We start from the raw sequence: 26,788 nt of genomic DNA on the forward strand, positions 1-26,788 counted from the left end.
TTACATCTGACAAACTTTGGAGACTCTTATATGATTATTAATTTGTAAGATGCTTATGTAAAATCCCCATCTCCATCAGATCCTCACTGACCAAAAGCTACTTTTGTGAGGTGATGAGAAAAAGCCTCACTGACCTTCTTTTTCTAGCTTAGATCTTGGCAAGAGATTTCTGCATAATTCCTCAACATAGAGCACAGTACTTATAAGTATAAAATATGTAAATTTCGTTAAAATTTAAACTTAAACATCCAATCACTGATTCAGGACTCTGGGTTTTTTTGTTTGTTTTTTTAGTTTTTTGTTTTTGCAATGGCACTACTAGACATTTATCCAAAGGGTACAAACATATGGATTCAAAGGGGGCACAAGCACCCCAATGTTTACAGCAGCAATGTCCACAGTAGCCAAACTATGGAAAGAGCCAGATGTCCAGGACTCTGGTGTTTTTTCATATCATGTACCTACAACAGAATGTGATTTGTATACGTCGTGAGAAATAATGCATCACATGTACATACCTAGTTCTTGTTATGCTGTCTTCATGTACATTAGCTTCCTTTCCATTTTCCTCCCACACATTCCAATAAACTGCATCCTTTTCATTCGCCAAAGCAGAGCAGTTGAGTTCTACATCTTTCCCTACATAAAAGTTGACAACCAATGTTCTGGTCTTAGAAGCTCAGATTTCCCAAAAGTTTAAAATGAATATAATCAATATTGTTAACCTAATATATAAAGCGAATACGTGCTACATTCCAGAAACAAAACAGATATGCCCTGCTTTTAAATTTTAAAAAATGTATAAAGCAGAGAAATCAGGTAGCAATTATAAGTCATCACCAAAATATGAATTGGTTTCTCTTCAAATGTTTATCTTTAAATCAATTATTAAAATGTAGAGTNTTTCTCTTCAAATGTTTATCTTTAAATCAATTATTAAAATGTAGAGTGGCCAGTGGACTTTCTTTTCAACACACAATTTAGTAGGGAGTGTCAGACAACACTCGCATGGCAACTCCTGTAAAAACAAAATGGATAAATCACACAAAGCATGAAATTAGCTAAAAAATTAAAGACCTCCGGAGTGCAGGGAAAACAAAGAGAAACAGCAGAGCTGGANATTTCCCAAAAGTTTAAAATGAATATAATCAATATTGTTAACCTAATATATAAAGCGAATACGTGCTACATTCCAGAAACAAAACAGATATGCCCTGCTTTTAAATTTTAAAAAATGTATAAAGCAGAGAAATCAGGTAGCAATTATAAGTCATCACCAAAATATGAATTGGTTTCTCTTCAAATGTTTATCTTTAAATCAATTATTAAAATGTAGAGTGGCCAGTGGACTTTCTTTTCAACACACAATTTAGTAGGGAGTGTCAGACAACACTCGCATGGCAACTCCTGGAAAAACAAAATGGATAAATCACACAAAACATGAAATTAGCTAAAAATTAAAGACCTCCGGAGTGCAGGGAAAACAAAGAGAAACAGCAGAGCTGGGAACCTGGAAACGCAGCCAGGAAAAAGCCCTCCTGGGGAGAGCTGAGATAGCCAGCCATCTTATTCTTGGGAGAAATTTGTTTCGGTTTGTACAGCCTAGAGGGCATCTCACAGAGAACACAGAACCCGGTGGAAATTCTGACAGCCGCATAGGCTTGCAGAACTACTGCTGAGAAGGCTGCAAAGGCTGAATGGTTTCTCCTACAGTCTTATGGTAGTTAGGAGAGAAAGTCCCCCATATAGGAAACGATATGCGACACACACAGGACTGAAGTCCCCCAGCGCTCCCACCCCCACCCCCGTATAACCACGCTGCAAGAAATCCTAAGGGAAAGTTTTCAGATTCATGAAAAATTATCCCAGATGAAAGCAAGGGGCTACAGGAACAAATGAAGAGCACAAGAAAATACAAATATTTGAGTAGATATAAAAGACTGTGGGTTACTTAAAGCAATAATAATGCCCATCCTATTGTGAGTTTCAGCACATATGCAGGAGAGAAATACATAAAATAACAGCACAACCTGAAGTAGGAGGGACAAATGAACTGTTGCGAGGTCCTCACATGCTGAAGTGATGAATGTACTGAGACGTGCGCTTGCCTTATTGCAGTCAGACAAGGATACGTAATNAGACGAGGATACGTAATGTAATCTCTAGAACTACTAATTAAGGATACAAAAAGGTATAACTCAAAAGAGAACAAAGCAGATTAAGTAAAGAAAAAAACTTTATGAATCCAAAGGAAGGGAGGAATAACAAGAATGAAGAACAGGTAAGCCAACTAAAAAACAGGTAGCGGGGCACCTGGGTGGCACAGCGGTTAAGCGTCTGCCTTTGGCTCAGGGCGTGATCCCGGCGTTACAGGATCGAGCCCCACATCAGGCTCCTCCGCTATGAGCCTGCTTCTTCCTCTCCCACTCCCCCTGCTTGTGTTCCCTCTCTGTCGCTGGCTGTCTCTATCTATGTCGAATAAATAAATAAAATCTTTAAAAAAATAAAAANTCTTATGGTAGTTAGGAGAGAAAGTCCCCCATATAGGAAACGATATGCGACACACACAGGACTGAAGTCCCCCAGCGCTCCCACCCCCACCCCCGTATAACCACGCTGCAAGAAATCCTAAGGGAAAGTTTTCAGATTCATGAAAAATTATCCCAGATGAAAGCAAGGGGCTACAGGAACAAATGAAGAGCACAAGAAAATACAAATATTTGAGTAGATATAAAAGACTGTGGGTTACTTAAAGCAATAATAATGCCCATCCTATTGTGAGTTTCAGCACATATGCAGGAGAGAAATACATAAAATAACAGCACAACCTGAAGTAGGAGGGACAAATGAACTGTTGCGACGTCCTCACATGCTGAAATGATGAATGTACTGAGACGTGCGCTTGCCTTATTGCAGTTAGACGAGGATACGTAATGTAATCTCTAGAACTACTAATTAAGGATACAAAAAGGTATAACTCAAAAGAGAACAAAGCAGATTAAGTAAAGAAAAAAAACTTTATGAATCCAAAGGAAGGGAGGAATAACAAGAATGAAGAACAGGTAAGCCAACTAAAAAACAGGTAGCAAGATAACAGGCTTCACACCAGCCCCATCGGTAATTCATGAAATGTAAATGGGTTACATACTATACGGACTGGATTTCAAAAAAGATCCAAATATTTGCCATCTATGAGAAGTGTATTTTATGTTTATTTGAGTTACAAAGAAATGTTAAAAGTTAAAGGATGTAAAAAAGATAGAGCTTGCTAATCTCAAAGAAAAGAAAAACGGATATGNAAAAACAGGTAGCAAGATAACAGGCTTCACACCAGCCCCATCGGTAATTCATGAAATGTAAATGGGTTACACACTATACGGACTGGATTTCAAAAAAGATCCAAATATTTGCCATCTATGAGAAGTGTATTTTATGTTTATTTGAGTTACAAAGAAATGTTAAAAGTTAAAGGATGTAAAAAAGATAGAGCTTGCTAATCTCAAAGAAAAGAAAATGGATATATCTATCTATTATCAGAGAAAGTAAGCACTCAGGAAAGAAGTGTGACAGATAAAGAGAGAAATTTTATAATGATAAAGTGTCAATTCAACAGGCATCAATTTACATGTGCCCACAAGATAACCTCAGCATATATAAAGCAAAGATTAACAGAACTAAAGCCTACAGAGAGAAATTGACCATCGGAGTTGGAGATGTAAATATCTCCTGGTATCTCCTGGTAACAGATAAAGACAACACACAAAAGCTTTGTTAAAATATAGACAATCTGAATAATGCCAGTAGTTAACTTCACAGAAGTGGTATTTACGGAATGATAAAACCCAAACCCGCAGAATGCATATTTGTTTCAAATGCGCTTGGAACATTCATCAAGACACACCTCATTCTGGTCCTGAAGCCAGTTACTACAAATTTCGTAAGACTGAAATGATACAGTGTATGATCTTGGACCAGAATGGAATTTAACTGGATATCAATAACAGCAACAACAACAACAAAAAAAACAACTAGAAAATCCTCCAAAGATTTGGAAATTAGTAACAAACTATAGAAATGATCCCTGCAAGTACAGTCTTCAAAGATTTGGAAATTAGGAAGAACAAATAATCCATAGAAGAAAGAAGAAAACACAAGGGAAGTTTGTTTTTGTTTTTTTTAAACGTTTGAACAGAATAGTAATGAATATACGGCATACCCGTATTTGTTGGAAACAGCTCAAGTTGGGATTAGAAGGAACTTTAGATTTTAAAATGTATGTGCTACAAGAGAGGTTAAGGGAAATTAATCCTCTATGTCTCCATGTTGACAAATGAAAAATGAGGTGCAAATTAAGCCCAAAATGAGAAGAAAGAAATAATAGAACTAAGTTCATAAATCAATAAAAATCAATAAAAAGCAGGCAAACCGCAGCTGCAAATGGCCAAGTATCTGAGCTATACTGATGCAGTCCCACAAATGATTGTGACAGGTGCTGGTCCAAAAGTGTGGGCTTAGGAAACAGTTAACAGAAACTTGAACCCTATCTTTGCCACTTTTTATTGGTTTAACAAGAGATGAATTATTGAACCCTTTTGGGCTTTGGTCATTTAATCCAAAAGATGGGAATAATACCCCTTGAAGTTGTCTGGAGGGTTTAATTTAAGAATATATTTCAATCACCTAATATAAAACATGGTTTAGCATATGTGAATTTCTTCTTTTCCTTCCTTCCCTTTTGGAAAGGAGTTACTTACATGACCAGATGCATTGATTTCCTCAAGCCCTGTCTAGACACATCTTAAATGTACCGTCAATTAAGTCCATTGATTCAAAGCCCATTGATTCATCAATCAAATATTCAGACCACAGACTAAGTCTGAATCTCTCACAGAGTTTTCATATTTAAAAGGACCATGAAGACTATTAGAGAAAAGTCACAGCAGGGTGACCAAAATCCTATCTAAAAACCATAAGTGGTTCTATAATGTTTTCAACAGACTGTTCGGTTTCATCGCCTAAAAATGGCAACATTCAAACAATGACAGGCTTTTCTTCCCTTTGTAACTTTCTTCACTAAACCTGGCACATGATGTACACACAATATGGATCGATCACAAATCAGATTAAGCCTTGGAAGACTCAGTTATACCCCCCATTCCTAAATGCAGAATATACGTATGTCGAAATATACCTAATTCCACCTTCACGTGGTTAACCTTTGGTCCAAGAAGAACAGGAATTATTTTGCTGCGATCTAAAAGTGAAAGAAGAAAAGAAAAATGTGTCGGCATTGCATTGATCTTCTCTAAGACAAGTATTTGCTGTAAACGCTTGTAACCGGAGAAAACACACAGATCCGGTTTCCCTCAGCTCCAATCTGTGGCTCCTGCAGCTAAAAGCCAGAGGAAGATGTTCACCGGAGCCCACAAGCCCCCCTGCAGGACTTAGATGCAAAGTCCCAGGGAACTGCCTTTCTGCTCTGCCTTTACTCCTCCTGTCTGCCCTCCTCAACTCCTCAAGGACAGATTTATTGGGCACAGGGTCTCTACTCGTGCGGTAGGCAAGACACTTGCTCTCAGGTGTCGACCCTTCCCATGCAAGCACTGAGGGGAACACCCCTTCAATTCTGTGCTCTGGACGCCTCACATGCCTCACCCTAGTCCTAGCCCTGCAGGGGTGTCTATACCTGCGGGCTCAGCTCTGCCTCTGCTCCTGAGTGACTTCTGACCCTGACTGGAGGCACATAATGCTCTTGGCCTCCCTCTGAATGCTATCATACACCCTGGGGCAGCTAGTAACTGCTGAACACTGGCAGCATACATTGCACCTGCTATGTTTCAGGTTCTTGTTAGTCCTACGATCAGCACTGGCAACTTTCCTCATGACCTAGACTCTCCCTTCTAGTACAGCTGGTGTTTCTGGGGCATTTACAAGGAATGTACAGAGTGTCATGACCGGTGCTCAGCAAACTCCTGGGCCTTACTGGTGCTCAGCAAACACAATGCCTGCACACAAGAAGTGAAGGGGAGACTGGGGAGCTCTCCTGCACTACACCTCAACCTACGTAAGCCCTCTCAGGAAGTGTGGTGCTGTAGGGTGAAGGGTAGAGAATGGAGTGGTGAGTGTGTGGGTAAGAACCGGAGGATGAAACTCGCAAAGGGAAACTCCAGGAGAGTCAGCTTTGGTTCCTCTGGGATTGAGACTATCTGGGCAAGCCTGGAAACCATACAGGCAGACAGCAGGACCTGGGATGCCTCCAGAGAAAGAACAAACTGTCAGGTCTGGAGAATATTGAGGGATAGCCATTGATTCAAGGACAAAGGGGCAGAGGTGGTTTTGTGGAACATTTCTATTGCTTATTTCTCTGGATCCACCTGCCCCTGGCTCCGGAACGTCAGCGGCAACCCAGTGTGAGAGGTGGCGTAAAAAGAAATCTTTACGACTGTGCCGCCTACTAAAACTTGAAGTATATCATCGAAAACCCAGAGCACCCCGTCCCCGGCATGCCCTCCTGCCCATCCATCATGTTCAAGCTCTAAACTCAGCTTGGAGTCTCCTGACTCTGGTGTTCCCCTGGACCCTTTCCGCACCTTCAACACCTCACAGATGAATCCAGTTTCACATACTACAGTACTCCTACGTGGCTTATCGCCTCTCCTGCCCATAATCAAATTCCTCAAGAATAGTACACTACTCAGTTCATTTCCTATTTCCCTGCCTCTTTTACCTCCTGATGCTCAGTACGGTTTATTGAATACAGAAGCTTCGACGAATGAGTATCTGTCGAGTGAAAGCATACGCTAAACAACAAGAGATTTCATCAATTACTCAAACGTGAAATAAGAGTGCTGGCTCCTGGGAGGCTCACCTATATAAAGGTCATTTACTACTCCCTCTAAAAAAAATCTTTCCAGTGGGGTGAATGATGCCCAAATGATTTGACCCTTAAACATTTGAGCTAGCGATGTGGTCACAATTCCAAGTAAGTCACCTCTGGATTCCTGTGCCACACTACAAAGAAAACTCTGTTTTGACAAAGATACATTTGTTTATTCTTAATTCCAAAATTCCTCTTACCTCCAACTACTGTTACATTGAAGGTTTTGGTGACATTAAATAGTTTTCCATTATAAGGAATGAAAAACACACAGGTGTAATATCCCTGATCTTCAAACTCTGCATTCTTCTGTAAAACTGGGTTTTTATTGTTCTCCATCTTTTCACAGTTCTGTTTTGTTAAAAAAAAAAAAAAAGGAAGGAGGAGGAAGAGGAAGAGAAGAAGAAGAAGAAGAAGAAAAAGCAAGTTAAAATATTTTAAGTAAAAGCAATATCATATAACATTGATTCAAATTTATAAAACACTTTATTTAAAAAGGGAAACAGAATGAAAACTAGCCATTTCTGAGTTGATGTCCCAGTGATTTGGCCCTGCCTCTGGGGCAACAATGAAACATAGTCCCATTACTGTTCTTACTGTTGTTATTAATACATGCTGGGAAATAGAATATAGGAGGTGCTGTAGCTGCTCCTGTCATTCTCTTTTAATCTCTCCCTTTTACACACAAAGGGAGGGAGGGGTAAAGAGAAAGGGAGAGGGAGAAGGGAGGGAGGGGAGGAAGTATGGAGGCAAAGGAGGAGAGAGAGAGTGAGCGAGCACTACAACAAAAAAATCCCTGCTTGGGTGAAAACTTTTTGCGCAACTCTTATTTTGTAACACTTTTAGTCTAAATCCATTCATTCAGGACTACCCATCCTGGGGGTGGGTAGTGGAGGGGGGAGCAGAATTACTCAGACACCTGAGTACCTAGCAGACCACCCACCCCCTTGATGCCTTCTACCAGAACACAGTGGACTGGTCAGAAATATATCAAAAATATGCAAATCCATACGCACACACAAACATGTCTCTCCATCACAAATGTCCATATAGGTCACAGGAAGGAATAACAAAAAAGCCACCTTCCTCAATCTAGCCATCAGTCACCCATAGAAGAGGTTCTGAAGTGATCTAAGATTCAGATACAGAAAATGGGAACTAAATTGCTAACCTTGACTATGCTACATAGTTCCTGCGAACACCAAACAAGGAGAATGTACTGCCTACAGACCTCTTTCAAAGGTGGCAAAGCTGGCAGCAACTGGGGTTAGGCCCAGAGGGTGCTTAGCATGGGTTTGTGAAGCATTCCCATGTGTCCCTCACTTCAGTAAATTATTTCTGTGTATGTCAAACTTTTATGACCCCAAACTGTTTTTTCTAAGGGACATTATATCAAAGACTCTTCATTTTTATTTCCAATCATTTGTTTACTGATTTAGCTTCCTTGCTCTCCTCCCCTCAGGTAGGCCATGATCTATAAATAGGCTGAGCATACTGAACCCTGTGTTTAATCATCTAGCTGGAAACATCCTCAATAGATCTATTTTCTAAATTTAAATATCCACACGTTGAGATTTCTTGAAACTTAGTACACTGAACCTCACAAATTTATAGGTACTGTCAAATATTTGCACATTTGACAGGAAATAGTGTCAAGTCAACTCAGGACTGACTCAGACAGTCCTGACTGACTCAGACTTAGAAAACATTTGGATAAGAGCTCTCCTTGAAAAATCCCAAGTAAACAGTGGTGAAGCGAAATGTGCAAAGAAAAGTTTCTAGGAAAGCATCTGTAGCTTCAGCTTTCTGAAGCGCTTCGGTCTGGCTCACTCTCTCATCCAGCTCTTTACAATTTTCATAACAGAGTCACGTTTTTCAGGTTTGTTCTTCTATGGAAGTAATATAATTTGTGTTGGGTGTTCCCATGTATGTATATGTATTATATATGTGTATACTATAAGTTTATATAGGAAACACAGGTGAATGTATATATAATCTCCATAGTTTTGTCTAAAAGAGCTTTTGCAATTCAAGTAAAAGGTACACCAGCTGAAGAAAATAGATAATCCACACAAGAAGTAATACTAAGGTGCAATAAAAATATAAAAATGTTCAATTTATTATTAAGAAAAGAAATGGGGAACAAACTACTAAAAATTACAGAAATTTTGCATTCAGATTTTTAAATGTTCTAATGGTATGACTTCACAGTGTGTGGTGGTGGCTGAAAAGAGGGTTTTCAACTAGCACAGCTCCCAGAGAGGAGTTTAATAATGTGGAGCAAAAGCCATAAATGTCCTCAGAGCCTTTGATCCAATAATTTTACTTTTAGGGATGTGATTGAAGAATAAAATCGTACATACATCCTAACACTTAGGAGAATGGTATTTATTTTAGCCTTGTAAATAATAGCGGAAAGTAGGAAACTAACAAATGCCCCAAACCAGGGGATTAGTTAGACACAATACATAATGGAATGCATGTTTGGAAGGATGTTTCAAGATGTAGGGGAATAATCACAATATAATTTTCAGTGGATAAAGGAAAAATACAAGCCATTAATATACCATTTTTATTACAAAATTTTTTTTTGAGATATCACTTTTTAAAAGTAGATATTTACACACACACACACACACACACAAATCCCAAAGTCTCTGGCTGGTAGAATTCTGAGTGAGCTCTGCTACCTTCATTGTGCATTTTTCCATCTTCCATTTTTATAAAAGGAACTCGGGTGTTTAGAAAAAAAATAGTATATACACTAGAATTTAAAATTTTAAATATATGTGGCAGAAGAAAATGAAAATCCCTAAGCTACCATTTCTAAAAATCAGTTTATCAAAAGAGAGGTACAGTGAAAGAGGGGCAAGGAAGAGGAAGCTCTTACCACTTATTAAAGGCTTAATATTGGGCAGGGGCTCATCTGAGCAGCCCTGCTGGGGCCCCTTGCTCCGATGGGCTGGCGGAGCTGTCGAGGGGTCATGCAGCTTGTATGTGACAAGGATGCTTCACGGCCAACACATCCTCATTTGGGATTTTTGTCTTTTTTTCCTCAAGTATTAAGTTAAAATATTTTTTAAAAGATTTTTTTTATTTAAGAGAGAGAGAGGAAGAGCATGGGGGAGGGGCAGAGAGAGAGGGAGAGTTAGAATCTCAAGCAGACTCCCTGCTGAGCTCGGAGTCAGAAGCCTCTCGATCTCCCGCCCTGAGAGCAGGACCTGAGCTGAAATCAAGAGTCAGACACTTAACTAACTGAGCCACCCAGGTGCCCCTTAAGTAAAAATATTTGAAAAGTGTTACCTTGTACAGTGATATTCTATGGGCCAGTTCTTCATAGTATGGGTGTTTACAGTTTATATGCAAAGATTTTTGAACTTCCACAGTTTTACTAATTAGTTGTTTTTCAGCAAAACAGCTGTGTTTACTTTTTCCAATGACATTTAATTTCCATTCATGTGTATCATTTCTATGAAATAAAGGTTTAAAGATATTTTATAATTAGTAGAGAGACTTTGCAAACAGCAGCTTTTAGTAACCAATCCATCCAATGAAAATCTTCCTTATTCTTGTATAAAGAGACTCATTCTCTGATGCCCAGACCCTGCTCTGCCCTATTTTGGTTCAGTGCAGCAAGAAATTTAACGACTGTCATGGGACAAGGGTAAGGGGCAGTGAAAGAGAAAAACCTCAGCGGTCCTATACACCACACACACACACACACACACACACACACACACACCCTACTATAGACCATATATTATGTGTGTCTGGACAGAAATGTTTAAAACCTCAGTGATCTTTGAAAATGGACAAGTTCTAAGATTCTTAACCCTGAATGGGACAGTAGCAATGAGTTCATGAGGTCCACAAACTCCTGAACTTGTTTTCTGGAAGTTTGTATACATGCATTGTGTTTTATATTTTCTGGGTAGTTTCTTCTAATCCTCTTCTCTTCCTGTTGAGTAAAGCCAAGTCTGGAGTGGCCACATAGCTATCTCTGCACTTTACCAAGCAAACATTAGTTTGAATCGGTTTTACTGCTGTTGTTCCTTCTGATTATTAACTAGTAATCTGCAAGAGGAAACAACTTGAACATAGTTTTTGAAAGGGAGCTTCTAAACAAGGAAATGTCTGCATCCTGATGTTTGTTTGAACTGCACATGCGATATATGGATCCCCATACTAAACACAACAGATGTGTGTTAAGTTGTCCTGTGTGCCTTTTGTAGCCACCACAGGCTCTTGGAGTCCCCCCGCTAAGTGTACAGCGGTGTGGAAGGGAGACCAGCTCTCCCTGAGCTCCGGGCATGGCACCGCGCATGCGCCACGGGATGGCGCTTTCTCTTACGTGAGCATAGAAAGCTAATCGTCCCATAAAGCTGAGCGCGGGGCCTAAGTTTCTGCACCTGGACAGTGCTGGGGTCAGGACGCAAACACACGTCGGTTTGGCGCTAAAGGCCAGGACTGCGCTGCCCAGTACTGTGCTCTCACAGTCGAGGTGAGTCTGGCCCCTCCCTTGGGTGCGCATTTATACGAGATGGTTCCGGGCTGGGCGGAAGCGGTGGGTGCGCCCACAAGCTGTCCTACAGGTTAAAGGCAGTAGGTCAATGGCCCTGGAACATAATAGAGCTATGCAACCCTTGGAAAGGATTCAGAATCCCACTGGCATCATCCTCTTCTCAAGTGTGTCTAGTGTTTCCCCAACTTTGGACCCGCTGAGCGGGACAGAGATTTATTTCCAGATCTTTCTGTCCTGTCATTGACAAGGAAGAGAGTACATGCATATTTCCATCTTCTCGGGCCATATTGTTCTCTACCTCTGCAATCCTCAATTCCTAGCAGTAAGTGCTGACTGGCAGAATGCCCCCACGTCCCAGCCACTGCACTGGGAATATGGACACAAGGGGAGACACCATCCTTGCTTGAGGAAACTGAAGGCCAGTGTGCAGCTGAGGCCAACTGACACAAAGCTGTCACCATCCCTGTTCTCCTACAAGGACAGCCATTCCGGGTTGCAGGAGCCACTGCTGCCACACAAGAGGGAATTTAAAAAGCTCTAGCCCATTCTTGGGAGGCCCTTCCTAGGTCAATCTTGCTGCTTGTCAATCTAGAACATGACTGTGGGACTTCTGTATGTGCTTTTCTCTCTATCTTCATGCCCTCTCCTCCCCTCTCTCATCGACAACCCCTCTCTCCTGCATCCCCTCCCTTCCGGTGGATTTCCTCCTTAAAATTTGATCTGACTTCAGGATTCAAGTATCAGTCTCCAGAGGCCTTTGATTATTAGCAGAGGACTCCTGAAAAGTGAAAAGATTATGGTTCTAATGGACAGATTCCACATGAAATTACAGAGGCTCCCTCACCTGAATCTGTGCACACACACACACACACACACACGTACACACACACACACCCTTTGAAGCAAACAGGGTACGTTTCACCAGCGCACCAAATTTGAAAAAATCCCCATCTTCAATGCCCCTGGGTGTCCAAAACAACCTGTCGTTTCCCACTATTCCTTTTTTCTTTTTTTTTCTTTTTTTAAGATTTTATGTATTTATTTGAGAGAGAGAGAGTAAGAGAGAGTGCACGACCACAAGCTGGGGGAGAGGGAGAAGCAGACTCCCCACTTCAGGAAGCCCAATGCAGGGCTCAATCCCAGGACCCCCAGATCATGACCTGAGCCAAAGGCAGACACTGAGCTCAACCAACTGAGCCACCCAGGTGCCACTCCCCACCCCCACCCCCCAGTGATTTTCAAAACCACTGTCAAGGCCACTCCTCATTCCATCACTTTAGTCTCACGTTATTCCTCAGCCTCCAACACCTTTCAGAGTTCATCACCACAGCCACTGAGCCACCTCGTTTTTCCTGCGCTGTCGGATTTTCTTCCTAGTTCTCCACACCTCTCCGACAGCCTGTCTCTATTTGATGCTTTTGTAACCCAGGCTGTGTTCTCCACCCTCCGTATCAGACAGACGGTTAATGCCTTCTGTCCCTGTCTCCAAGCAACACTTGTGGACAACTGGCTCTTCCGCTCAATGGGCAATTCCTGCCTTGTCCGGGGTACTTCCTGCATTTAAATCATGCCTTTATTCAGTCAGGATTGGGGAGATTTTTTTTTTAACCCCATTTGTGAGTATTCATTCTACATTAGTGGAAAAGACCCGGTTGTGACCTACTTCTAGAATCGTCTGTCTCTCTTCAAGGAACACATAAAATTCAAACAGGTCAAAACAAACAACAGGAAAAGAGTTCTTGAATTTCTTTCTGACTCCTGGGAGTTCCTATGTATAGAAACAAACCCAAATGACCTCATTTTGTGCAAAACCACATGAGTGATAACAGGGTTTCACCGTGATGTCTCACTCTGCTCTCAATAGCACTGTTGATAATAATCAGGACCCACCCCAGAAATCTACTACATCCGAGAGCATGCCGCCGCCGCTCCCTCACCTGGCCCTGAGCTATCTTCCCCAGCTCAGCCTCAGATCTCTATAAAAATACACACATACTCACGTGCATATGCAAGTACACACGGAGCACCACAAATGTGCCAGATAAGCACCATTTCATTAAGACTAATAATCCATCACATAGAACATCACTTGTCCCAGCTGCTCCTTCCCAGCTCACCAAATACAGAACAAAGACAACCTAGTACAGTGAAAATCACGGAAACATTCAGCTGGTTTCTCTCATTTCATAGAATTTATGACTCTTGATTATGATTGTCCAGGCATAGACTATATGGGTCTGTCCCGCAAAGGTCATGCAGAGCCCTTTCTGTGCTCCTCTCTCTCACTGCCCCTGGCTGTGGGTCTGTGATTGGCTGCAAGACCTCCACATCCTTCCCTCACACTACCACCTGATATTCAACAAACCCTGGAAAACGGGACCAGGATGAGTCTACCCCAATTCCAACCCCTCTCCCCAGCCCGAGGATGCCACCCAGGAAGCTGGCGTTGCCCCCCTCCACCACACGTTCATTTTGGAGTCTTCATTTATTCCATTCGACCAGCAACTCGTCACAACAGGAATTTTTAAATGAATTTTAAAATGAATTTCATTTGACACCCACTTATCTTTGGTAAGCATCCCCCAAAAGAAATATTACGGTAATCTTTGTTAAGATCACTAAGAAAATAAACACAAGGGCAAATATGTAATTTAATTTTTCCGTAACGAAGTATTTATTGCATGTGGTAGGAAGGGTAGGGGAGAGTAAATGCATGGATTATCCTTTCGGACTGCTGTATATCTGATTTGCTGAACTAAGTCCAAGGGCGCTATGAAACATATTAACACAAAGAGAAGCTGTACTCACCCCATTTGGAAAAAGTAAGAGCCACTGTCCTCCAACTCAACTGGCCAAAACTCCAAAGCGTAATCGTGCAGAGAAATTCTGGGTGAGCTGCTTGAGCGTAGCTCAGTGCGCCCGTGTGGTCCACTGCCCTTGTACCATCTGCTGGCGACCGTTTCATCCTCGTGCTCAGATCCTGATGAGCAGTATCTCAGATAGAAAGGTTCCCCTCTGACTGCAGTGATGTTAAAGCGTGAAGTACAAGTTTCTTCATAAGATTAGCCAAGTAAAAGAAAGGAAAAAAAAAACAACCAGAATGACAAAGGTAAATGTTTTCCTTCCTAATGCATGAGGCGAATAAGCCAGGTGAGTAAGAAAGTCCTGAGCAAACTCAACATCTCAGCCTTGTGAGTTCTCATTTTAGGGTCAGTCTTTCCAACACCAAGAGACAGAGGGTCAATCTTTCCAACACTAGGACGCTCTCAGGGCATAAATGAAGACAGAATTTCCAACAGCTTTCCCCAAACAGGACAGTACCAAAACTTAACCGACCACAGCTAGAAGACAGATAAATGCAGTGACATCTTTTCAAAGAAAATGTTACACATTAAAGCTTCCTCCTAATGAAAGCCACAGAAGTCACAGTGTTGCCACACCTACCCCACACATCCCTAGCTGGGGAGTCTCCATGGAAATGAAGACGGAGATCTAGAGGCCTCAGAGTTCCTCCCCTGTCTCACAGAAGTGTGCTCTCCATCAGTTTCCCTGCCCGTTCCCTGGGCAGGCAGGGGGATGGTGAAGGTGCTTCTATGTGGCTTAGAGTGTGTGGGACTTCATTATCTCTCTGGGTTGCCACATGGATCATCAAGAATTGATTAATAATATCACTCCAAATCTAGGTATCTATTTCTTCCCTCCTTGAGTGCTCTAGCAAGCTCGCTCTCTCTGTCCCTTCCTCCCTCTTTCACAATCAACCCACATACTCTGACTCTGGAAAATTATCTGATCCTTTCAGTTAACAGGGGCATCATTCCCCTCCTTTTGAACTTCTGGTAGTTCAAAGTCAGCCCTCATGGAACCTTTCCATATCCTGTTCTCCAGTGGCTCCAGCGTGCCCTTTTATTTTATTCAAGTATAATTAACATAGAATGTTATGTTAGTTTCAGGTATACAACATAATGATTCAACAATTCTATACATTACTCAGCGCTCACCACGATAAGTGTAGTCACCACACAATGTTGTTATAATATTATCGACCATACTCCATATGCTATTGTTTTCATCCCCATGATTTATTTATTTTATAACTAATTGGAAGTTTGTACTTCTTAATCCCCTTTATGTGTTTCACTCATCCCCCCACCTCCCTTCCGGCAACCACCAATTTGTTCTCTGTATTTTAAGAGTCTTTGTTTGTTTGTTTATTCATTTGTTTTGTTTTTCAGATTCCACATATAAGCAAAATCATATGGTATTTGTCTTTCTCTTTCTGACTTATTCTACTTAGCATAATGCCCTTTAGGTCCGTCCTTGTTGTCCCAAATGGCAAGATCTCATTCTTTTTTGTGGTTGAGTAATATTTTACTGTGTGTATATATATCCACCACATCGTCTTTATCCATTCATCTATCTGTCAATGGACATGGGCTGCTTCCACACCGCCGCCGCTGTAAATAATGCTGGGATAAACGTAGGGGTACATGCACCTTTTCTAATTAGTGTGTTTATTTTCTTTGGATAAATACCCAGTAGTGAAATTACTGAATCGTACGGTCTTTCTATTTGTAACTTTTTGAGGAACCTCCATACTGTTTTCTGCAGGGGCTGCACCAATTTACATTCCCACCAATAGTGCCCTTCAACTGAATTTTGAGAATGAGAATCCTTAATTTAAGTAGAGCATTTCTCTGAGGTCATGAAGAAAATGCCTTCTCTATAGTTAGGGTCTATTTCTCAAAGCAAATGTCTGGTTTTAACTCGATGTTGTTAACCACAGGGTAAAGAGGAAGTGGCTCAAAAGATAGTATTCTTGAAAATATGGATGTCAAATCTACCTCAAAGTACAAGTGTTAATGAACACCAACCTTGTGTTTGGTGGTTGTTACAGAAACTCCATCTTACATTTCACTCCAATACAGGTCGTGTGATCCATGTGTAGGTGTTGGTGATAGTTTTAATTGACATCCAAATGGATGGCATGTCACAAAACAATTTCATTTATTGTCCCATTTCCGGGATATAATATACATAAAACAAAGGACACAAATCCTACAGTCTGTGCTTTTCTGTCTGGTTTCTTTCCTACATCATCATGTCTCTGACAGGCATCCACATTGCTGCACGGAGCGTGATTTGTCCTTTTTCTCGTAGTTCTCTATGTGCAGTTGTGTTCATATTTGACAATGTATCTATCCCATGGTGTTGAACATATGGATTATTTCTAGGTTTCGGCCACTCTTAAAAAAACAAAAATACTTCTATAAACACCTGCACCTGTGTTGTGATAGACATATTCACCATTTCTTTGTGGGAGGACTTACCACTTGCAGAAACCTAACCTGTCTTACAGACTTTCCAGGGGTAGATGGTTGAAGTTGAAAGTTCACACTCCCCTGGCAGCTAATGGCTTCAGCCACTTAATCTTACACTTCACACTATAGGCTTTGTTGATTAGAAATGGTTTTTGACTGGAAAAAAAGTGAGTGGAGTTCAAGGTGTATGGACTGCCCAGAGCAGAAACTCCCATTCCTACACGAATGGAGAGTAAGGATCCAACAGGATCAACAACCTACCCTTTGGAATGATGTCTATGTTTGGAAATGTCTTGAGTTTGAACAATAAGGAGGATACCATCATTCAGCTTCTACTAGGTTAAATAAATCCTCACGTAGAATATTGTCCTATTTGCCCAGAGTGAACCCTTTATGAAAGGTGCTCTTCGGATACCTAGAAGGACAAAGAGCTGGGACCTTAGTAACCTTATAGAATGGGCTGTGTGGTCATTTTTGAGCCTGAAACATGTTTCGTTGTAACTTGGGAGCAAGGTTATCAGTGTATGTCTACAGAGCAAGGTACCCATGGTGCTCCCTTTCCTGCACCTTGCTCATTCACTCTGCAGGTTCTAACAGCTTGGTCATCTGGCAGCAAGGGGAGTAGATCTACTTCCTTCCTTTCACATCCGGGTAGTATGGCATTGTTTGGATCTCAACAAAAATGGACCCACATAAGTAAATATTGGACTGAAATTATTTGAAAGTATCAATAACATAAATTCCCTATCTCTTCAGCAGTAATTCTCAAAGTAGGGGATATGGGCCATGTACTACCCTCTCCTAGATAACAGATCAAGGCAAATCAATATTTGGGTCCTACCTTCTCCTCCAAAGCAGAAGGACAACTTACTAATCTGTCATGAATCTCTTCTCCAAAGGATCCTGATGAACCCACAAAATCCTTCTCCCTAAAAGTCTCCAAGTCATCACAGCTAATCAGGTAAAACTGGTGCCCGCCCCCTGATACGAAGCCTGCTCGTTTTCCCCAATCTATGCAGTCTTCCCTATGTACTCCTTCGAACTCGAATATTTCTTTAAGACCAGTAAGGGATTCCCACTCCCTGTCTTCACTACCTAAACAATAAGATGAATCTTGGCCTTCATGTTGTGAGAAAAATAATGTGTAAAACTTCTAAAAATCAATAAGAAAGACGGTTGTGAACTCTGCAGTTTTCAGTAACATAAAGCAGGTGTTCATCTCGGACGAATGTAATTTGTTTCCAGATACGATCCTGCTCTTTCCACATAAACTCAGAGGACTACATCTCTTCCTTTTCCTCTTCTTTTTCCCCTATGATTCTCTACTTGATTTCATTTCTATGAACCTTTTATTCTCTATTCAGGGACACCAAATGTTTGGTAACTTTCAAAGTAAAATCTAAAACCACTAATTTTAATAAATTCAGCATCTTCAATAGCCATCTCCACATAAAGAAGTAAAACCTTGATATTCCCTCTGGACTACCCAGTAAGTATGCTTGTGAGTGATTGTACTTACTTACCGGAGGTCCTTGTAAACATAAGCACCAAAATTGTCAAGAGTAGCTCTGTATGACACATACTGAGGATTCTGCTTCCAGCGGTTTCTCTGGAAAACAGAATAAGACAGGGTCCGCCGGAAGTTGCAAACAAAAGTACACTTGCCTCATGAAGGAGATTTTTAAAAATCTTCTGGCACACAGACTTTTAAAAAATCAGTGCAGTAAGTTTTCATATCCCTTAATATAGTCACCAAGTATTCTCAGAACTTTCAGCCACCTAGAATTCATAAAATTTCAAGGTAATGAATTTCAGCATCCAGAAAAAAATTCCTAAGAATGCAATTTTCTAATACAAGAGAGTCTGCTGTATTTCAAGCCTCGTCTCCTAAATCTTACCTCAAAGGTTGAAGACAAAAATAATCCAGAAAATCTACTGTTCTTTTTTTTTTTTATGGAAATGGGAAGAGAAGTATTTTTTTTTAAAGATTTTATTTATTTATTTGACAGAGATAGAGACAGCCAGCGAGAGAGGGAACACAAGCAGGGGGAGTGGGAGAGGAAGAAGCAGGCTCATAGCAGAGGAGCCTGATGTGGGGCTCGATCCCATAACGCCCGGGATCACGCCCTGAGCCGAGGCAGACGCTTAACCGCTGTGCCACCCAGGCGCCCCAGAAAATCTACTGTTCTATGAATAGACAGTCTGTGATATACCGAGATAGGTATGACAGGTCTGCCCATGTAGGGGTGTGTGTGTGTGTGTGTGTGTGTGTGTGTGTTTCTCTCATCACACCAAAATCCTCATCATGATCTTCATTTGTGGCCTGAATTTTTAAATATCCATTTTCCTTCTTCAGAACTAAGTTCTTCCTAAGTTAGGAACTGACTCTATTTTGTTCATTACTGTATCACTACAGTCCAGAACAATGCCTCGCACAGAGTAAGCACTAATACTTTCTACAGAGGAACAGGTGTATGTATGTGTGTGAAATACACACATGCCCACGTGCACTTGTTTTAGGGAAACGGAGAGACGAAACAGGAGTCTCCTACACTCCGAATGCCTAATCTCCATGGACTCAATGAACTCAAATCCGTGTCAAATTTCAGTCCTACTCCAATCCATCTTTTTGTCCTATGAATTACAGACTTAGAGAGTAGAACGGGGGAAGGGGGCAGTGGGTCTCTGACACCGAGTGTGAATATTTCATAAGCAATCCCGTGTTCCTTGCATAGCACATGCTGAGCTCCACTGGGGGAGGGAGCACAGCATGGTGGAAGAGCTTGCTTTCTGGGGCACACAGACCTGGGTTGGCATTCCAGCTAGAGCTCTGACTAGCTGTGCAACCCTAGGCAAGTTACTTAAAAGTCTCAGATCCTATCTGCTCATTACCAAAATGGAGATGATTAAGGTCTATCACCAAAATTATTGATCTAATAATCAAATTATTGATTATTAGATGAGCTAATGTAACGAAGGCTTTCTGGATGTGTGGTAGCCTGCCAGTCCCAAATAATTCTGTTAAAACTGCCACTACAAGGGCCCATACTAAAAAAAAAAAAAAAAGGCTGCTAATGCCCAAATCCTGGATGAAGTTTAATGGCTAAGCTGTCAAACCATTTACATCAGTCTTTATGAATAACGTCACAAAGCATCTGCTGTAATTTCCAAGAGATAACAATCAATAAAGACAAAAGAGTTAAGTACATATGGAAAGTACCAAGTATTCATAACCAAATTAGAATATTTCTATGGTTCTATGGTTTGAAATCAACCCCCCACCCACGCACACATACACACATTTATTATTAACTATCTATTCTGTTACCTCAGATAGAATGAAAAGTATTGTTTCCTCTGGTTAAGGTTGACACGGCCTCATAAAGGGCACGGCTGTTTTTTTCTTGGCTTGGGTTTTTGTGAATTTTCAAGGTCTTTTGAGAAATAAAGTTTCTATGAAATAATCCAGCATTCTGATGAGTTACCTCTGAGTTTCAATATGAAACATGTTAACATCCCAAATTAGCTGACACTGGCACTGCTCTGTGTGTGTATATATATAAATTTTAATGTACTTATCATGGATCTGAAAGATTAAAATATTAAATAATGGAACTCATTTCCAAAAGAAAAGCTATTCCAGGAAATGTCACAGATATGTATTAGTAACATATACATAGGAGAATATAAATATTAAATTTCTTGCATGAAGGAATTTTGGGGTGTTTTTTTAATGTTATATTTGATATTGATTTTTTTGCCTTTCCATAATTTTAAATCTTTCTTTCTTTCTTTCCTTCTTTCTCAAAAATTGTTTTTGATTTCTAAAGTATTATAGTGCCCAATATAGGGCATTATAAAATGAAGATTGAAAAGCAGAAAATTACCTCAATATGCACAATACTTTAACATGTTTTCTTGTACTTTTTCTGCATGATTTTCAAATAATTAAGATGTTAAAAAATGTTCATATCCTGCATTTTCCACTTAATCAATGAGCACTTTCCTGTGTCACAAAAATCTCTTTGTTCACATCATCTTAATTGCTACATATATCCTTGATCTGCATCTATTATAATTTAGAAGATATATTTTATTACAAAATAACCTGCATAACCGTCTTCTTGTATTAGGGGATAGAGATCAGTTTTTGGAGCAGGGCCTCTGATGCCAGGACTGGCTGGATTTGAATCCTCATCCTACTCTTTACCAGCTGAATAACTTTGGGCAAGTCACTTACCCTCCCTGCTCTTCAGTTTCTTTACCCAGGAAAGAGAATAACAATACTGCCTCTGGAAGTGATGTGAAGGTTTCATGAGTTACTATTGCAAAGTATCAGGAGCATAATAACTATCACTTCAATGTTAGTTATTTATCTACCTTTCTCGTTGTTTTCTTGGTGTTCGGACAATGGCAATACAATCTCTAGGTCAAAGAATACATTTTAAACCTGATAAACACATACTACCAAACTGCATTCCAGAAATGTAATAATTTATACTCCTCAGCTGAGCAAGATAATATCCATCTTCCACACCCACATAAGCATTGAGCATTCTCATTCTTTAAATGTAATTCGCTCTTCAGATTGGTATTGGCGTCTCATGGTTTTCTTAAACCTGCATTTCTACTGATATAAATAAGGCAGAATAGTAAGCATACAGTTTGTAGCTACTTTATTCCCGTGTGTGTGAACTATCTTTTTATGGCATTGGTCCAGTTCTTAGATCTTTTAGTGTTTTTTTTAAATTTGTTGAGTTTATCTTCAAATTCCTCTTTTGCTGTCAATTTTTGTGTCCTACCTTCTCCTCCAAAGCATAAGGAGAACTTACTAATCGGTCATGAATCTCTTCTCCAAAGGATGCTGATGAACATATGGGAGACTTTGTAGTTATGGAGTCCAGCCCACTATGCTTTTCCTTTGTGATTTTTCCATTATTTTTACATTGTTGGACATTCCTCTCCCCTCAGTGGTCAGATGTATACTCAAGGTATACTTTCTTCATTTTTATGGCTTAGGGTTTCTTTTACATTAAAATTGCTTTATCCATTAACAATTATTTTTCTTGTTTGGTATGAAGATAGGTCTAATTCAACTTGTTTTTCTCACAGAGCTACTAATTACTTCTTTATAATGAATTCAAGAGTCCTACCTTTCCTTTAAAGTGTGCTGACAGCATAGTTATAATGTATGGGCCCTCTGTAAGCGCTTTATGGAAATCTAACAGCGTGATCGCTTGGGTCCAAATGCACGCGTGTGTGTATGCAAGTGTGTGTGTGTGTGTGTGTGCGTGCACTCTCTCCTCTTCCATTGTGCTTTATTTTTCCATCCATAGAACTTATCCCTAACTGACATACTTTATTTTATGTTTATTATTTGTTGAATTGATGAATGCATTCAATTCATTAAATATATACAGTTTGGTGTCTTAGGCGATCATCTGATCCACTGTAACATCTGCATAATCTTACCTCTCATGTTCTTCTTAAATCATGACATTTTGGAAAATATGTTTTAACAATTGATGTGAAGTCTAGGGCACTCATTCTTCCCTGGAGCTTAAATAATAATAATAATAATAATAATAATAATAATAATAATGTCTGGGTCCCCAGCCAGACACCCGAGGTACAGCCTGGGCATCCTGATGGCTAAAAATCCTCCAGGTGATTCTAATATGCAACGACGGTAGGAAGACACAAATCTAGGGGACTTATTTGTATACCTAAAAGTAAATTTAATATATTATAAATATATATATTTAATAATAAGTTACTGGTTAAGCTATATTAAGTATATGCATATATATGTGTGTACATACATGTGGGTATGTATGTGTCTGCACACACATACACACCCATACACAGAACACTCATAAACTTCCCCTCAATCACCGGGTGTCATGAAGTTTTCTCTAAATGAAAAAGGTTCCCTTCTAAAAATTGTGTGACCTAGGGTGAGGGTCAGATACAAGCCAACTGTTCTCTCTGACCCCCGAGGTGGGACAGTCCGGCCCTGCAGAGTGTCTGAATGCTTATCTCCTGAGCCCCTGTTCCGCCCACTTGCCCTGTTTACAGACCCCACCCTGAGCAAAGTGACCATCCTCTAAAAAAAGGAATTCACAGAAACCCATAGTTGTGAGGCTACTTCCAAGTTCTTTCTGCTAAGGCAGCTGGGACCAGACTAGACGAACCGGTCCAGATTATAGAGAATGACACTGACACACATGAATTCATGTAGATTGCCTCAATGTAAATCTCTCTTACCAGCAAAACATAATTGAGCACCTCCTAAGATAAACCGCCTTGATGAAAATCTTAACAGCGGTGATTTTTAAAATAATTCCCTCTCTACAATGCCCGATGCCTACGTGTTTCACTCACCCACCAACTGAGATGATAAAACCACCAAGGCAAAGAGGAAAAAATGATCTTGGACAGAAAACACACACAGGTGCGTGTGCACACCCACACGCTTCCGCTCTAAGGAAAGCAGAATTTATGCTGAATTAGGTTTTTTATCTGCAAGGCCGGGAGCATCATTCCCACTTCCTGGGAATGCTATCCTGATGCCTCCCCCATTCCCTCCTGTGCATGTGCCAGTCCTGCTCCCCAAACCCTTCTCGCTTCTTTTTTCTTCCTTCGAGAAGAATGCCATTGTGTTTATTTTGTTATATAAAGAGTAAAATTTCCTTTTTTTTAAATGTAGTGTTCAGTGATTCATTATTTGCATATAACACCCAGTACTCATTACAACACCTGCCCTCCTTAAATACCCATCACCGGGCTACCCCATCTCCCTACCCCCCTCCCCTCTGAAACCCTCAGATTGTTTCCTGGAGTCCATAATCTTTCATGGTCGCCCCCTCTGATTTCCCCTCCTTCAGTTTTCCCTTCCTTCCCCTAATGACCTCTGTGCTATTCCTTATGTTCCACATATGAGTGAAACCACATGATAATTGTCTTTCTCTGCTTGACTTATTTCACTTAGCATAATTCCCTCCAGTTCCATCCATGTCGATGCAAATAGTGGGTATTCATCCTTTCTGATGACTGAGTAATAGTCCATTGTACATATGAATCACATCTTCTTTATCCATTCATCTGTTGCAGGGCTTCTTGGCTCCTTCCACAGTTTGGCTATTGTGGACATTGCTGCTATGAACATTGGGGTGCATGTGCCCCTTCTTTTCAGTACGTCTGTATCTTTGGGGTAAATACCCAGTAGTGCAATTGCTGGGTCATAAGGTAGCTCTATTTTTAACTTTTTGAGGAACCTCCATACTGTTTTCCAGAGTGGCTGTACCAGCTTCATTCCCACCAACAGTGTAAGAGGGTTCCCCTTTCTCCACGTTAACAAGACAAACAACAAATGTTGGTGAGGATGTGGAGAAGGGGAACCCTCTTAGACTACTGGTGGGAATGCAAGCTGGTACAGCCACTCTGGAAAACAGTATGGAGATTACCCTTCTCACTTCTAAGTGCGGGGTCCCTACAGTCCTTACAACCTGGCTTGATGGTTGCCTTCTCAAGGAAACTCTCCAACTGCTAGTGCTCCAAACAGCCTTTGTCCACACCTGCACCACACTGCATTCCCATTATTCCTAGATCCATCCGCACTCCCTGGGAGCTCCCTGAGGGTAGGGACCCTGTCTTTTCGTGTTCCCAGATCACGTGTTCCTAGCCTTTGTATGTGTTTTCATGCTGTCGGTGGGGGAGCAGTCACCTTGTCCCAGAACCTGCATACACCCAGTTTCTTCCAAATTTACACCCTCCTAAGCCATTCAAGGACCTCGGGTTGAGAAGTGTCGCCCCAGATCCCAGCACTGCATGGCACCAAATGAGCGTTCACTGAGGTTCCAAAGAATAGAGCAAGGGAAGAGGGTGAAATTAATCCCATAACCTCAGTTGTCTAGACCTGACTGGGATCACCTAGTCATTAGTTTGTCTCGTGACTGCAATGCAACTCGCTCAGGGTTCTAACTCCTGGAAGCACCTTGAATTAAAAGCAAAGGTTTTGGAATCAGAGAAATTTTGAGTGAATCTGTGATCTATTACTTAGTAAGGTGGATGCCCTTGGATAAATTCCTAAACATCTCTGTGCTTTGGTTCTCCTCCCTTTATTAAGCGTAATGATAGTGCCTGCTTCATTTGGCCTACAGGAGGATTAGTGAAAATAGTGCATGTAAAAATTTTCTACACCACATCAGACAAGTGCTCAGTTAGTAAAGACTACCAATTATTTTAGCTGTTCTCAATTTTTCAGAAAAAAAAAGGAAATATTGGGCAAGTTTTAACGTCTGAAATGATACTATCAGGGAAAGTTAATGATGCTGTCTCACTAATTATTCATGCGTGCATATGTGTGTACATATGTGTGTGTATATATGCGGACACGTGCACATCCATATATATGCTCAGTATTTAAAACTATATATATATACACGGATCTGGAAGTATACATATATATATACACAGTCCCTACTTATGATGACTCCACTTACGATTTCTTGATTGATGATGCAAAAGAGATACACATTCAGGGGAAACCATCCTTTGGATTTTGAATTTGGATCTTTCCCCTGCTGGTGATATGCCCTATGATCCTCTCTAGCTGCAACTCCCAGTCCGCCTGAAGATCAGAAGGGTGAACAATAGATACACTTACAACCATTCTGTACGCATGCAACCATTCAGTTTCTCCCTTTCAGTACACTATTCCATCAATTAAACGAGATACTCAACAGTTTATTATGAATTAGGCGTCGCGTTAGAGGATGTTGCCCGACTGTAGGTTATTGTAAGTGTTCTGAGCACCTTCGAGGTAGGCTGGCCTAAGCGATGATGTTCAGGAGTTTAAGTGTATTAAATGCACGTTCCAGTGACTTACGGTATTTTCAACGTAGGCTGGGATTTTCAGAACTACCCCCATCATAATTGAAGGAAGATCTGTACGCATAATGGCTAACTTTCCTAACTGATCTTGTTTTCAGAACCCCTGTGCCGCCCAGGCTGGGTTGCCCCTAGCCAGGCGGGCTGGCGGCAGAGGGCAGTGGAGAGGGAGTGCGGCGGGCAGCGGGGCGCCGCTCCTTACCTTCAGAGGGGAGTCCCCCAAGGCTGGGGCGGGGGCGGCCGTCCCTCCTCCGCTCCGGTCGCGACGGCGGAGGCAGGAGTTCCAAAAGCAGGTGAGAAGCTGCAGTCCGCTGCCTCCCTAGCACTGGGAAACACGAAAGGAACGAGAGGAGCCGCAAGTGTGATCAAAGATGTAAGGCAACTAGAGAAGGTTGGGGAAAGAAAAAAAAAGGAACAGGGAGTAAGAAGAAAGAAAAAGCGTCTGGCAGCCGCGGAGCTCGCGGGTGGGACGCAGCGCCTGTTCAGTGCTAGGTGGGGCGCTGCTGGGTCCCGCGGAGTGTCCCGGGTCTGGGATGCTCCGATCAGAGATGCTCCTCGTCGGGGTTTTCTCCCGGTGATGGGCTGGGGGCGGGAATCTAACCAGTTTGCGGAGTTCCTCGGTGGAGGGTACGCCGGGCGCTTGGGCTCGGGGATGCTCCGGGTCTGGGGCGCCCCTCGCAGCGTGCCAGGGGTATAGACTTCCTCCACCTGGGCTCCCCGCCTCTGAGTTCCGGGAGCAGCTCGATCGCGGGCGGGACCGAACGCAGCTGGAAAATCCTGCGCCTCGCCCTTGCGCCGAAGGTCGACTGTGGTCCCAGACCCGCGAGTTTCGGGAGCTCCGGGGCGGTGGGCGGCGTCCGAGGGACCGGCAGGGCCCGGGGCCCTCGGTGGGGCTCCTTGCGCACCCTACAGGCCGCCGAGAGGTTTGCACCAGATTCAGGTGGGAAGGGTATCAGCCTGCACCTGCACCTGCACCGGTTAGAGGAGCACCGTCTTTGTCTTCGGTTAAAGGGAAGGAGCTGGGGAGGGTTGCAGACGGAAAAGAGGCCAAGGAAGAGCCCCAAAGACACAGGACGGCTCCCTGGGGTCATCCAAAGTGAGGAGGAGGCCACTGTCTCCTGTCTGAAGCACTCAAGTCTCAGATCTGTGCTGAGGCCTTCTGTTTAGGCTGGGGGGGGG

The 26,788-nt window shown here is 41.7% G+C and overlaps 1 protein-coding gene and 1 pseudogene across 1 annotated transcript in view; both read right to left on the reverse strand.

Annotated features, from left to right (window-relative positions):
• The window catches only part of IL18R1 (interleukin 18 receptor 1), a 41,328-nt gene extending 14,863 nt beyond the window's left edge, over positions 1–26,465 (reverse strand). The window contains exons 1-9 of the mRNA XM_034657265.1: positions 26,211–26,465; positions 25,812–25,991; positions 25,222–25,349; positions 18,241–18,326; positions 14,208–14,451; positions 10,181–10,346; positions 7,078–7,228; positions 5,192–5,254; positions 460–639 (exon numbers count right to left, since the gene is read on the reverse strand). Of these exons, the coding sequence (XP_034513156.1) occupies positions 460–639; positions 5,192–5,254; positions 7,078–7,228; positions 10,181–10,346; positions 14,208–14,451; positions 18,241–18,326; positions 25,222–25,256 (925 nt within the window). The 5' untranslated portion in view covers positions 25,257–25,349; positions 25,812–25,991; positions 26,211–26,465. The remainder of the gene's footprint in view (positions 1–459; positions 640–5,191; positions 5,255–7,077; positions 7,229–10,180; positions 10,347–14,207; positions 14,452–18,240; positions 18,327–25,221; positions 25,350–25,811; positions 25,992–26,210) is intronic.
• On the reverse strand, positions 4,028–4,097 carry LOC117802152 (annotated as a pseudogene).
• Positions 26,466–26,788: the final 323 nt, after the last annotated feature.

Source organism: Ailuropoda melanoleuca, chromosome 4 (genome assembly GCF_002007445.2).
Source record: "Ailuropoda melanoleuca isolate Jingjing chromosome 4, ASM200744v2, whole genome shotgun sequence".
Taxonomy (NCBI): Eukaryota; Metazoa; Chordata; class Mammalia; order Carnivora; family Ursidae; genus Ailuropoda; species Ailuropoda melanoleuca.